This window comes from Petaurus breviceps, unplaced genomic scaffold (assembly GCF_028583685.1).
Source record: "Petaurus breviceps papuanus isolate PSGF00001 unplaced genomic scaffold, PetGlider_PUasm1.0 220, whole genome shotgun sequence".
In the NCBI taxonomy this organism is placed as follows: Eukaryota; Metazoa; Chordata; class Mammalia; order Diprotodontia; family Petauridae; genus Petaurus; species Petaurus breviceps.
The window spans coordinates 23266467-23281734 of record NW_027185876.1 but is presented as its reverse complement, the minus strand read 5'-3'; the positions used below and the strand labels follow the sequence as shown (position 1 = coordinate 23281734).

Below are 15268 nucleotides of genomic sequence, written 5' to 3'. Positions count from 1 at the left end.
GCCTAAGGGGGGATGGGAGAAGATATGGGAGAGAGCAGATTGGGGGAGGAGATATTCAATGGGATTGCTGTTTTGGAGTGGTGGGTAGGGAAAAATGGGGAGAAAATTTGTAACTCAAAATCTTGTGGAAAAGAATGATGTAAACTAAAAAATAAAAAGAGGAAAATTTAAAAAAATTAAAGAAATTAAAAAACATGCTGATCATAGTAATTAGATAATTGAGAAAAATTATAAGTTGGACTTACTGAAGCTTTGCTTAAAAGTTATATAAATTAGTCATTGGTAAAAACTTATGTAGAATATATGGAATTATATATTTTTTTACTTTCATTCATGTCATTAATGTGTCCGGTAATTTTATTTTAAATTTGATTATAGTACTAAACTTTTCTGTTGTCTATTTGAGTAAGAAACATAGGTTAAGAAGTTAACTCATTCAAACCTCATATTACAAATGAGTAACCAGGAACAAAAGGACTCAGATGACTTACCTGAGATCACTAAACAGTTTTAGTCAGAACTCAGACATAGCTCAGGTATCCTGATTTCTTGGTCAGTAGGTAGAACACTGCCCACATTATCATACGAAAGTGCCATTTTGGGATTCTTTTCTCCAAAACTTTTATTTTAATAAATGGTTAAAAAAAATCTTTTTATCACCTCTTCTCACTTCTGTCTTTAAAGAACTATACTTGCAATCTCCTTTCTGGAAATTCACCCATTTGAGCAATTTGCTCCCTTTCTATCCATCATGACTCCCTGCTTTAGAATCTCTTTTTCCAAAATTCTTCCACTGTTACCAGCAGCATATATACTACTTAGCACATAAAACTGTTATATCTCTACTTTCTTCACCCTTGTTGAATTTTAGTAGATTCTTACAATAATGAACAACATTTACACTTAAAACCCTCAACTACTATATTGTTATTGATCCCACTTTTTTTTCCATTACAACCCAGCAAGTCCTGTTGATTTTAAATCACTCATTTTTAAAAGCATTTTTAGTATAATGACTAGAAAATAGAAAATCATTTAATATAATAAAGCTGGGTAAATATTAGATGGACATAGGATTTTGTCTGCAGTGGGGGTGGAACTAGTCATATTTAAGAATTAGTTTTTTGACCCCAAATTGAAAGCATTCAAAAGTGCCTGTATTTTTTGTAGAAGAAAGTTAAGTATAAAGGAATGCATTCTTAGTACAACATTAGGAGGGCTTGTCATTTTGAATGTGGAAGCTGAATTTTGTCTTCTTATTTTCATGATTCCTCACATGAAACTTCATTCTCTACATCTTTGTACTGGCTGTCCCCCATGACTCTGCTCTTCATTTCCCACTTGGTGAGTCACCTGTGGACTTCATCATGCCCCCTAGAAATCTTATCTTCCTTTAAGGTCATACCACATCAGTAACCCCTGCCCTTAGGTCCCTTCCCTCCCTTTTGATTGGAGAGGATGGAGGGTGGACGGTGGAGAGCTCCTTCCAGGTCCTTCATTTAAGGGAGGCATCTGGACTAGCTGTCACTTTATTTTGTACCCAACAGCACTGCTACTGGGTACTAGTTGCCCTCCCCCCCTTTTTCAGATTCTTTTTAAGTGTTGTCTCTACCATTAGATTGTGAGTGAGCTCCTGGAGGGCAGGAACTATCTTCTGCTTTTTCCTGATCTACAAACCTGCTGTGCCCCCAGTTTACCTTGTATTTACTATATGCAAAATATATTAGAAAAAATACATATATATATATATAATATGCTTATTTGTGTACATGTTATCTTCCCTGATAAATTGTAAATTCCTTGAAGTCAAGACAGTTCTGTTTTTAATCTTTATATCCCCAGCACCTAGTATGGTTCCTGGCATATAATAATGCTTCATAAATGATTATTGATGATGTTATTTTTATGTACTTTATATAAAATATCACTAATCTAAATTAAATACCTTCTCAGCACAAGAATGTAGATTGTTAGAACTTAGATATTTATGTTTACTGTTTTAGGTGGGCAGTAAAGCACCCATATAGTTCTGATCTGAAAGGCAGGAACCTCTTAAGTACATTTTAGATAGTTTTATTATAATCTACAAAATCATTTTACCACACCACTTATTAATGGCATTCCCCTTAGTTACAGTAATCTTCACTGAACGATGTAAAAATATTTTATTTTTTTCAGTGATGTATTTATAGGGAGAGGGACTAGACTAGTAATTTCATTGATAGAGGAAACTCCCAAAAGAGAAAACTTCTTTTATTAATGAAGGTCAGCACCTTCTATACAACTGAAAGTGTTAGAGAGATGTCTGGAGTACTAAGAGCTTAAGTGATTTACCCTGAGTCACAACCAAGGTGAGAGACTTGAAGCCAGGGCCTCCTAGTTCTGAGGCTGACTCTCTATCCATTATGTCACATATACCTATGGATTTCATACTATTACAAATATGATGTGGTCTACATGCCACTCTCTTCTGATGTATCAAACTAATAGATTAGATATTCTCTAAAGTTCCTTTCAATTCTAAAATTCTGTGATGAATGGAAATCAAATTATATATCAACATATTCTAAAAATTAAGTAACTTTTTATTATGTTTTACCTCTTGTACAAGGGGGAAAGGTGTCAACAACCCAGGAACATATAATTCACTTGAGATAGAGTGAAATACATTAAAGAATTGGAAAATACAAAAACATATATCTTAAATATCAATTTTGGGTTTTTTGTTTGTTAATTAGAGGTTAAAATTAACACACTGAATAAAGGCGTTTTTTCCAAATAAAAGCTAGTTTTGGGGATTTTTTTGTCCATGGAAGTCACCTGCGTGCCATTATACTCAATGATTTATAGGTTAATAACATCAATCAATAAGAGAAAGACTCATCACTCAGCATGCCCTTATTAAGCACCTAATATGTGCCAAGCTCTGTATAAAGAGAATGAAACAAACACTACTCTCAAGAAACTTACATTCTAATAGGAAGGAAAACAAGCATGTCTCTAACTATGTAGATAATAAATATAGAGAAAACATAAAATTATAAGTAGTTAAACCCAAGGTAGTTTGGGAGGGAGGACACTAGTAGTTTGGGAAGTGTCAAAAGGCTTTTTATAGCAAGTGGTCTTTGGATTTTGTCATGACGTGGGATTCTGTGGAGCAACCACATCAGGAGGTGCCTTCCAGAAATGAAGAATGGTTAAAGGTACTGATGCAGCAAATACATAAGGAAACAGAGAAGAGACCAATTGGGATGTAGTATAGATTTCCAGAGTCAGGGGAGGATTGTACCGTGAAGCTGGAAAGATAGTTGGGGGCAGATTATAAAGGGCTTTAAAAACTAAACAGAGGAGGAGTTTATATTTTGTCCTAGAATCAGTAGTGAACCTTTGGAGTTTATTGAGTAAGGGAGGGGTATGGTCAGATATATGCTTAAGTAAAATCATTCTGACAGTCGTGTATAGTATAAACTGAAGAAAGGAGAGACTTAAGGGAGGAAGACCAGTTAGGCCATTGCAGTAATGTAGGCCAGATGTGTGATGAAGGCCTGTGTGATGAAGGCCTGAACTAAGGTACTAGCTGTGTAAGTAAGAAGGAGAAGTCAGATTTGAGAGATGTTGTAAAGGTAAAAACAGCAGTAATTAATTGTCTATATGAGAAGGAAGGGTAAAAGATAATGCTCATTTTGCAAACCTAGTACTCTGGAAGAATGGTGATGCCTTCAAGCCAACAAGCATCAATTAAACACTTACTATATGCCAGGCTCTAAACTAATCACTGGAGATTAAAATATAAGTAAAATACAAATATAAGTATAATATAATAAAATATAATATAAATATAAAAAAATAAAATATAAGTAAAAAGAAAGACTATCCCTGTTTTCAGGGAGCTTAACATTCTAATGAGGAAAGACAACACCTAAAAGTTGAAAAAGTGGGGTGGGGGCATTGGGGAGGAGAGATACATACCCCCAGGGAGATTTGGTGTTGAAATCCAGAAAATGAAGGAGACTAGTCTGAGCTCTTGAAATTGATTTTGGGGAGGAATTCACAAGTGAAAGATGAAGTTGCAGGGGAAGGGGGAAAAAGCAACTTCATGGTGGTGAAGTCTGAAGAATGAGAGTGACTGGTCTGTGCTCTTTCTCAAAATGGAGGTTTCAGCTCAACAATGCTGAAGGTTATGAAAAGGTTATAAGACAACTCCAGAGGACTCAGGATGGAAAATGCTATCCACATCCAGAGAAAGAATTACAGATTCTGAATGAAGATTGAAGCAAACTACTTGCTCTTTCTCTTCTTTGTTTTTTGTTTGTTTCTTCTTCTTTATTATTCATTCCATTTCTTCTTTACAACTTGACTAATATTTAATGTGGAGGTATATATAGAACCTATATCAGATTACATGCTACCATGGGAGGGAGGGAGGAGGGGAAAAGTGGGGAAGAAAATTTGGAACTCAAAAACTTGTGGAACTGAATGTTGTAAACTAGTAGTAAATAAATTTTTTTAATTAAAAATGGAGGTTTCAGGAGAACCTTCAACTGAAATAGAGAAATTTGGAAGAGGAGTGGTTTGGGGTAATGGGGGAGGGAGAATTCTGTTTTCAACATGTTGAATTTGATAGGTCTCCAGGACATCTAATTTGAAATATTCAGTAGGTAATTGATGATGCAGAACTAAATCTCAGAGGGAAAACTGGAGATGGATGGATGGATGGATGGATGGACGGATGGATGGACGGATGGACCATTTGCCTAGAGAATGATAATTAAACTCATGGAAGTTAATGAGGTCCCTGAGAATATATAAAGAAGAAAAGAGAAACCAGGACAGAACTTTGGAGAATAGTTATACTTTGGGGGCAGGACATGGATGATGAGCCAGCAAAGGAGATGTAGAAGGAGCATTTAAACAGTAGATGTTGAACCAGGAGAGAATAGTGTCACAAAAAAACCCATATCAGCAGTATCAGAAGCAGCTGTTGTTTTTGTCCTTTGTTCTCAGAGAGGACCATGACATCAAGAAAGTGATGACATGACTTATAAATGAATTGAATTTAAGGGACATAGGGCTGTGCAAAGTTACCAGCTTCACCCGCTTCAGAGCTATCAAAATTTGCATTCCTTTGTGCAGAGCACCTGCAGGTAAGGGTATGATGCCCTATGTAGACAAAGGGAGAGGAAAGAGGGAAAGGAAAGAAGGAAGAAAGGAACTGCATCGCCTAACTGGAACTGTCCAGTTGAGTCCCCAGGGGGGCAGCTACTACTGCTCACAAGTTGTTATTTGTCCCTTCTCAAAGAGAACCATGACATCAGGAAGGTGATGTCAAGACTTGCAAGTAAATTGGATATAAGTGAGGGAGGGCTGTACAAAGTCACCAGCCTCACTCTCTCCAACTCTATCCTCCCTCCCTTTCTCCCTCCCTCTCTTCCTTCCTTCCTTCCTTCCTTCCTTCCTTCCTTCCTTCCTTCCTTCCTTCCTTCCTTCCTTCCTTCCTTCCCTCTCTTCTTCCTTCCCTACCTCCCTCCTTTCCCTCTGTCCACACATAGTGTATAATACCCTTAACTACGGGTGCTTTGCCCAAAGGAATATAAATTTTGATCACTGAAACCTCAAAAGATATCTTGGGGTTTAGGACTAGATTTCCTTCTTAAGGACCATGCCTTAAAGCCAAATCACTCTGGCTCCCACTGATTAGTCAACAATAGGTCCCCCTCATTTAGTTATTATTTGAGCCATGATGTCTCAGAGTGAGTATGAATAGCAATTATTTCTGTTTTGGCCAGAAACACTGAGGGTCTTCCCCTCCCACATTGATTTTTTTTTACTAGGTAAAAGAAGCCATTTTCTGCCTCTTTTCTTGCCTAGCTTTAATCATTGAATGGGCATTGCCTTGCTCAGACTGAGACTTAAAACAGGCCAAGGTTTCCCACTGCATCCAGGACCATCTCTAGTCATCCTGATCTGTATCTTGCCACTGGACCCAAATGACTCAGGAGGAGAGAGTGAATCAAAGGCAGCAAAGTTAAGAAGGATGAGAATTGAGAAAATGCCATCAGATTTGGCAATTGAGAGAATGATGGTAACTGAAAAAGAGCTCTTCCAGTTGAGTGATAAGGTTGAAAACCAGATTGTAAAGTGTTTAGGAATGAATGAAAGGAAAGAAAAGTGAAGATAAAGAATGTAAACTTGCCACCTTGCCCCCATGAGTTTGGCTAAGAGAGAAGAGAGTTACAGGATGATAACTTTGGGAGATGGCAAGATCTAGTGAAGGTCTTTTAAGAATGAAATAGACTTGTGCATGCTTGAAGGGAATAGTAAAGGAAATAGTAGATAGGAAAAGATTAAAGATTAGAGAAAGGGAATTAGTTGATGATACAACCTGCTGGAGAAGGAAGGAGATAGGATCGAAGTCACATATAAAGGTTTTGCTTTGGCAAGAAGGACCACCTCATTATCAGACTGGAGAACAGGATTGGAGAGTGAGAGAAAATATCAAGGGAACTTTGAGATGAGGAGAAGAGGGAGGTCACATTGAATGGTTTTATTTTCTCTGTAAATTAAGAGGCAAGATCCCCAAGTAAGAGAAAGGAGGGATGGAAAATGTAATTTTGAGGAGAAAAGAAAAAGTCTGGAATAGTTTCTGTGGGGAGTGCAATAGGGAATCAATTTGAGAGGAATAAGAGATTTGCCTTGCTGCAATGACTACTCAGTTTCAGTTGGGTAACATGAATTTGTATTGTATCCATCAGCACAGTTTGTGACTTCCTTCAGCTCTGGTCAGCAGCACATAAGTTGTAATTGAGGAGTCAGATGGTAGGAGTAATCTAGGGCTGAAGTTTTTGCTGGGGTGGGTGGGGAGAAGGATCCAAAGATTGATGAGAATAAGGAGATGAATTAAATAGGGTCAAAGTTAGAAAGGAAAGAAAGTGAAATGCCAACAGGTGTGGAGTGAATAGATGTCTCCATGAAGTAGAGTAAAAAATAGATTTAGGAGCAGTGAGACCTAGTGAGAGAGTCATGGTTAGAGTGAAGTCAGTTGTTTTGCTTGAAGTACTAAGTAGACCATTTGTGGGTAATGAAAAGATTCAGGATCTGACCATCTTTGTGTGAGCAACTGAGAAGTTTGAGAGTTTGAGACAGTATCAGTATGGACACCAAAGTCCCCTTTTTTAAGGACAGAAGTTAAGGAGGAGAGGAAGATAGTGAGATGTTTAAAGAGTATCCAGTAAATTTCTAATTTTACAAAGTAGGGAATAAATAGATTGATTCCATCTCTATCTATGTAACCTGGGTAAGTCACTTCTCTTGGGGCCTCAGTTTCATTTGTAGAAGGATTGGGTTAGATTAGGTGACTCTTTAATTCCTTTCAGCTCTAAATCTGTAATCCTATAATCATATGACTTACCCAAGACCATATAGGTAGTAAGGAGCAAAACCAGGATTCAAACACAGCGACTTCTCCAAATTTGCTGCCCCATGTTACCTCCATTTAAAATCTACAATGATTTTAGGAATAAATGTTCTGTTAGAAAAGTGTTCTATACATCCAGCTTTGCTATTGACTTTGGGGAGTGTTTTTTAAATAAAAGTTCTCTCTACATTTAAAGTTAGAAGAGGATCTTAGACCTCCTTTAATTCAAGCCCCTTATTTTAACAGATAGGGAAGTTGAGTTGCTAGTCCAAAGACAATGTGCTCCAGAGCTAGGTTTAAATCCAGCTCTTCTGACTCCAGTGTCTTTTCTTCTTGGAAGGTGGTATTCAATTGGAAGGATGTGTTTTGTTTTTTATAGTTTCTACTATAAAGAATAACTAATAAATCTGATTTTTAAGTTTAATATCTTTTTTTTTTGCTTTTTGGAGGGCAATTGTGGTTAAGTGACTTGCCCAAGTTTACTCAGCTAGTTTTTGTGTTAAGTGTCTGAGGCCAGATTTGAACTCAGGTCCTCCTGACTCCAAGGCTGGTGTTCTATTCACTGTGCCACCTAGCCACCCTTTAAGTTTAATATATTACATATTAATACTAACACTAATAGTGAAGGAAAGATTTGCTTAGTCTATATATTGTTAGTCACATACAATGGTGAAGTCAGTAAAGAAAATTACAAAATGTCCTGGCCTTCTGTCATACACTATATGAGAGTAGCAACTGTTTATAATTATGGCTTTATTATTCTTTTTCTGAAAGTTCTTTTCTTCAGATATTCAGTTCAATTAAACCATTTTCACCTTTGAGGATCTTAATGTCTTTCAAAGATAACTTGAGTATGATTCAAACCTTTTGATTGTCATTTGAAAACAAACTGAAGTAGGGAACTTAAAGTTTGTCAGATGGTTAACATTGGATAAACATTTAAGAATTTAGAAACAGATTCTTTGTGTGTTTGTATTGTGGATGATATAGTAAAAATATGTGACTTTTCATTTCAGGAAATGAAAATTATAAGCAGATAGCAATGTGTGTTCTCTACCATATAAGCATGGATGACCGATTCAAATCAATGTTTGCATATACTGATTGTATACCACAGGTAGGTATTTCTTTTTTTAAGAAAAACTTGCAAGATGTCTATTTTTCTTACTTTTCTTCCCCTACACCTTCCTTGCTAGTCCTCTTTTCTTTTTCTGCTTTGATACTTAAATGAATCATTTCAATTCAACGAATATTTATTAGACAGTTCTGTATATGCAAAGACACAAATGGATGTGGACCCTCTCCCTCAAGGAGCCTTTCTTCTCTTGGGGGATGCCTTATGTGCACAGATAAGTAAATTCAGAGTACATAGAAAACAATTCCATCCAACTTTAAGCAAGAAAACATGACCCCCTGTTGGTGATAGCACCTGAACTCTCTGGAAGAAAGTTCAGCGTGCTAAGTGGTAGAGGTGATGGCTAAATGTATTCTAGATATGAGGGATCCCCCATACAGAGGAGGCAAGAAATGGGGTGGTATATATTTGAAAAATGTATGTGACTGAAAGATGACCTACCTATTCATCTCAGGTCACCCAGCTAAGTCAGCAAGCATTTATTTAAGTGCTTAGGATATGCCACTGTAATGTACTGTGTTAGGACCGAGGATATGAAGGCACAATGAGGCAGCCCTTACCCTAGAGTAGTTAACATTTTCTTGGTGGGTAATGGAACAATGTGTCCATATAAGTGAAAACAAAGTAATTTCTGGGGCAGGGAAGCACAGGCCCAGCATAAGAAGCACTATCTAAAACCAGATTACAACCGAACCAGGAGGGAACAAGAGAAAGGATGGCAGAGTGGGGTACCAGAGGGATGAAGCTGACAGGAATGGGTATGAGGGAACAGAGGGGTGGTACTCAGAAAAGGAAACTAACATTCTGAATGGAGCCAGGATCCCCCAGCATTCACTTTAAAGTAGCAAAGGAAAGTTGATTTAATTATCACCACTTAAGAAAGCTAAAAAGCAGAGGTAGGAAGGCAAAAGAAATGGATAAACCAGTGGTAGGACTGATGGTTAGTCCTTGCAACTGCCTACCTAACAATAAAGGCAAGTCAGTGGAGTTGCTTATAGAGGGCTGGGGGATGTTTGAGGTATGCTCACCCATGCTATCAGTTTTAACCAAGATTTATTCCAATGTTGAGTTTTCTCCTCCATCATGGTAGGGAAGGGGCATGGGTCAGGACTGTGGTCGGCCACTGTAACAGAGCAGATATCCAGTCCTTGATTCTGGCTGACTAAATGTCCTCTAAAGCCCTTTTAGGCTCTGTGTCTTATAATAAGTAATGTGGAATTAAGGTTTCCAACTCTGACCTTCTGTGACACTTCATAATGATCTTGGGTAGTCAGTCAGGTCCTAGGTTTTCTATAGGCTTCTCGACAATGCTTCAGGAGTTGTCAAAGAGTCATAAAGACAATCCATGATCTCATCTCTCCATCAGGAAATCAGTTCACATGTTTTGAGTACTTAATATTTCGATGCATTCTGCCAAGAGCTAGGGATAAAGAGAAAAGTTAAATAGTTCCTACCTTCATGGAATCCCAGTAGTATCGTTTTCAACCTGTCGTACCTTCTTATCTTTGGGCCCTCTTGTCCATGTTCTACCAAAAATATTCTGTCTATTATTGATGGAGTGAAGTAAGATTTTTATTTTGGATTAAATAGTATCTTAGTTTGTCTTATTCTGAAGGACACGAGTGATTTTGGCGAGCTTTGACGGCCTCCTAAGTAGTAAAGCAAAGTAGATTGGAACCTGGTTTTATCCAAACCCAGGACTCTTTCCACTCTCAATGGATATGTTAATTAAAATCCTTCTGAAGTTTCCTGCAAATTTCTACCAGGCAATATTTTGTTTGCTTAATTGGAGTTACTACATAGCATGTCCTTGAAAGAAATAAACCTTTAAAAATGTTGTCTTTTCGCTAATTTAAACTAAATATCCCTCTCATCCATGTTAAGTTTTAATATAATTGTATTTCCTGTTAATGAACTAAACTTACACCTGCAGGAAGTTTTAAAAAAAAAAGGTAAACCAACTAAAAATTTCACAAACTGTTAGGCCTTTATTCCAAGAGGCAACCTAATTATAGTTGTTTGTGGAAAATAGATCTCTTTGAAGAGACTTTGGAACAAATCTTAATAGATAGGCCTTCTCATCAAAATGCTGTGTGTCAGCTCATAGCCAGTGCTCTGTGTCATCTAGCCCCTTGTCAAAACAAGTTTTAAATAAAAGAGTAGCCCTGTCAGAGGGGATTCTAGGTGATTTACTGCTCTCCTGCTCCATGTGTCATGAAGGCCTCTGCTTTGCAGTTTCAAAGGGGGCTTCTTTTCTAATCCTATTCTATGTCCAAACTTCATGAACTACAGGATATGAACTGGAAACCAGCCAGGCCAGAATGATGCCCTTGTCTAGATTGATGGTTCTTATCCAGCCTAAATTCACAGGATAGTTGGGGTCAGTGAAAGAGAAATGCAAAGTAGATTGGGATAAAAAAATTCTCTTTCTGACTTTCTGAATTATCACCTCTTTTTCTGAATTACAGGCCTAAATAAAGATTTAAACACGAAATTTTATCAGAAAGGAAAAAGAACATAGAAATATGAACATGTTAAAATTCCTGTTAGTGTAGCTTTTGAAGTCTTCTTAATATTAATCCTGGAGTTCAAAGCCCCATATACATAATGCTACTTACCATTTTTTCAATAACTATACCATCAACTTATGCTTTCTTGACATCAAACATGACTGTAATGAGAACTTGCCATGGAAAAATTTTAGAATATTTATGGTTTATGTTACTTGATTACAATTTCCTCAAACTTTTCCAAAAGACCAAGAATATTTTCTTTTTGAACATTTAGTTTTTATGGGAACAGCAAAGTTATATTACCAAAGTCTATCATAAACATCCTTCTTCTTGGTTTTCTATAGGAAGGAGGTGATTTCTTGAGAAAACCAAAGTATATATCAACCTGTGTTTCTTACTGCAGCGATGCCCACCTACAACTTTCACTTCAGGGCTCAATTATGGCACACTTAAGGGAAATGTTGACATGGTTTATAACTACCCAGTGTCAAATTTATTGCAATATAAAAGAACCATGGAAATTTCAATTAGATCATGATTCCTCTAACACCACTAATCATTCACCAAGCTATAATGAACATTCTATTGAGAGTAGCAGATACTGGCTGTTCAAAGCAATGTTTACAGTGCTAGTAAAGCTTTAAACTGGTCTGTGACCACAAACAGTTAACTTTCTTATTAAAGCCATATCTGATGTTTGGAATTTCATAGGGTTTAATAGAATGTTTGTTCTCTTTGAAATTGTACCCAGAAGTTCGAAGTAAGAAACAAGGGACATTAAATATACATGACATTGTCAGATAGGAAGCATAAATAGGTCATAATGATGGTAAAACAGGAAATCAATATGAATATTTTCCTAAATAACAAATTGGGAAAGATAGTTAAGTGCATCTGCTCTGTCTCTTTATTTTAGGCTTCATTCATTTTCCAATTTAAAGCTGTTTTTGTTCCTTTGTTGTTAAATAAACAGGTAGGGGACCTATCTCTGCCTCTGACAAGTACAGTGGTTTAAACATGGTACACATTTAGCAGATGGTCACTGAATGAATAGATAAATCTTAGAAATGTAAGATTCATTGTTATAAAGTACTGAATATCTCGAGGCAGTGATTTTGACCACTATTGCTCATACACAATCTATACTCACAATTATATTATCTTCCCTATGTCAGATTTTTTCTGATGTTCTCTCTTTACCTCTACTTGACCAGTGTGCTGGACCATTTTAGTCAGGTCATAGATTCTTTTACTTTTTAATAGTCTTGATGGGTGGATTATCTCAGGTAAGCATCCTTATGGAAATCAGGAGTTAATGGTTGTATTCTAGTAACAGTTAAAAATAGGTATTAACAGTTCATTGTTATTTAGACCTCTAAAATGCATGTTTTGTTTAAATAGGTGCAAATGCCATCCAGATGCTTATAAAAGGTATTTATTAGTAATGGAATGGCCAATCAAAGTACATGGTTAGGTAATGATGTCATGGTGTTATTTAATATTTTACCACAGAACAGTATGCAAGGATCTCCATAGCTACCCACATGTTTTCCACCACAGTTGTCCTATTGGGCCCCTCTTTGATCTACATGCTCCTTTTTAGCTGAATGCTGGTAAACGTCCTTTCTGACAGCACCCTTTGCTCCTGCCTGCCATTATCTGCCGAAGTTCAGAAACCAGAGCATCACTTCAAACAGCAGAGTTAGGGAGTAGCCAGTCAGGAGAGATTCCTGAGGCATGCAAAGTTCTGGCATAATCATTCAAAGATGTTTGGGCAGGGGGTTGAAAGGGGGGTGCAGGGGGGAGATGTGTGCAGAGGTGTATGTGAATACAGCGAGCTGTGGGGGTTGGCCTCTGGTCACTGGTAAATAAGTGAAGTCAGGTGCCAGAGAGTCTAGACACAGTGATTTCAGTCCTGGGTCTGTGGTATCTGATACTCAATATGGGACTTGTCTGATTGAACACTACTGCCTCTTCATTGCACAAGCTGTAGACCTTTTAGTGCCTTCCTGTTAAATCAGTAAAAGATGACAATGGACATAGTTAAAGCAGAACAAATTTAATTTTAATATTTCCTAGTTGGCAGCAATTACACTCACTTTTGAAGTGCCACGGGTAGCAATCAAATTAAATAAAAGCATAATGGTACACGTGGAGCTCATATTAAACTATTATTTTTAAATTTGAATAGGTTTAATTGGAATTGAAGTGAGTTTCTTTTTCTTATTATAAAAACTAATTCTGTATCAGAAAGTATTCTATTCATTTTAAATTTTAATTTCTCTTGATTTTGTGAAAGAATTGATAAGGTTAAAAAAACATAATTTGACATATGAAAAAAGTATAGAAATAATTGTAAATCAAATAAGTTTTAAGAGTTTAATGTGAGAATTGCTGACAGGTAATAACTTCATCACCTAAATTATCATCTCTTTTGGTCTCATAAATCAGAGCAGTGTTAATTTTATGGAATCACAGATTAGTTAATGCTTATTTGTGGCATGAATAATTCTATAAGGCAGGTTAGAGATTAACCAATTTTTTTAAATCTTAAAGCAGTAAAGGTTTGAAAGATATCTATAATAGGTTTTAGATTGGAATGCGAAAATCCCAAGTTAAATAAATATGAATTACATTAATTAGAACATTATGACTTAAAACTTTTATTTAGTTTGCAGTTACTTTAGATTGTTACTATATTAGACAGTTGATATATGAATGGCAAATGAAATCTGCTACAAGACACAGATCTAGTGAATGTAGATTAAATAATTGATACAGTATCTTTTTATTTATATAGCCATCTTAGGTTTTAGTTGCTCCTGGTGTAATTCTAAAGATTCAAGTATCAATAACATATAGGTTAAAAGGATCCCTTTAGGGAAATGGCATGATAGAATGTCTGTACATGTTTTAAACCATCCACCTGCCTTACTACAATTTAAAAAGCATAGAAGAACTTCCAAGTCCTAAATCATAAATATGCCAAATTCACCTGCTTTTGAAATACCATCTTTGTTTCATGGATGATTTAGGCTCTGCCTTCTTTAAATTATATGTTATTTCTTCTCTAAAGCCAATTCGTAGTTTATTTAGTCCTCTCTAAGTATAACATAACTTTTTAAATTGCTTCAGTTTCGGTAGGGGTTTTCATTTTTTACTTACCAAAGATTTTGTTTTATTTTCTCTTTCTTCTAATTAAACATCTTAGGCCAGGAGATTGATAATTAATCAACAAGCATTTATTAAGCTCCTTCTGTATGCCAGTCACTATACTAAGTGTAGAGATACAGAAACAAAAGTGACAGTCTAGATAAGAAATGATAAAGCTTTGAATAAGGGTTGTGATTATGTGAATGGAGACAAGCAAGAAATGTTGTAGCATTAGAAATGGTAAGATCTGGCAACTGAGTGATTATGTGGGCTGAATGAGAATGGAGAAGTCAAGGATTGCATCAGGCTTATAAACCTGGGTGACGGAAGAATTGTGCAGCCCACAACAATAACAGGGAAGTTCAAAAGAGAAGCTGATTTGCTTGGGGGGGGGGGGAGTTAATGAGTTATTTTTGGACATGTTGCATTTAAGATGTTGGTGGGACATAAAGTTTAAAATGTCTAATAGGTCATGCATGATGCAACACTGGAGCTTTGGAGAGAGGGTTAGGGCTAGATGGATAAATCAAGACATAGACATGATAATTAGCCCTATGAGAGCCGATTGTTAGTTTACCCAGAGGGAGTATAGAGAGGAAAAAAAGATGAGGATCTAGCACAGAGCTTTGTGAGTTACTCACAGTCAGTGGGTGTGATATAGATGATGATCCAGCAAAGGAGACTGAGGCGGAGGTTTTAGGCAGGTAGAAGAACCAAGAGAGAGAAATGTCATGAAACCCTAGAGAGAAGAGAGTATCCAGATGGGTGATGAACACTGTCAGATGTTTCAAAGATGTCAAGAATAGAAACTAGGGAAGGTCAGCAGATTTATCAGGTAAGAGATTAGGTTGACTTTAGAGAGAACAATGGCAGTAATGTGATGACATTGGAAACCAGATTGTATAGGGTTGAGAAATGAGTGAGAGGAGAGGAAGTAGAGTCAGTGACCTCAGGTGGCTTTTTCTAGGAGTGTGTCTATAAAAGGGAGGAGAGATACAGGATAATAACTAGCAGGATTTGGTGGAAGGTTTGTTTTGTTTTGGATTTTTAAAA

At 36.6% G+C, this 15268-nt stretch overlaps 1 protein-coding gene across 3 annotated transcripts in view; it reads left to right on the top strand.

Moving 5' to 3' along the window:
* KIFAP3 (kinesin associated protein 3) overlaps positions 1-15268 on the top strand; it is a 204541-nt gene that overhangs the window by 100104 nt on the left and 89169 nt on the right. For all 3 annotated transcript variants that reach the window (XM_069094754.1, XM_069094755.1, XM_069094756.1), the window contains exon 11: positions 8431-8531. In XM_069094754.1, the coding sequence (XP_068950855.1) occupies positions 8431-8531 (101 nt within the window). The remainder of the gene's footprint in view (positions 1-8430; positions 8532-15268) is intronic.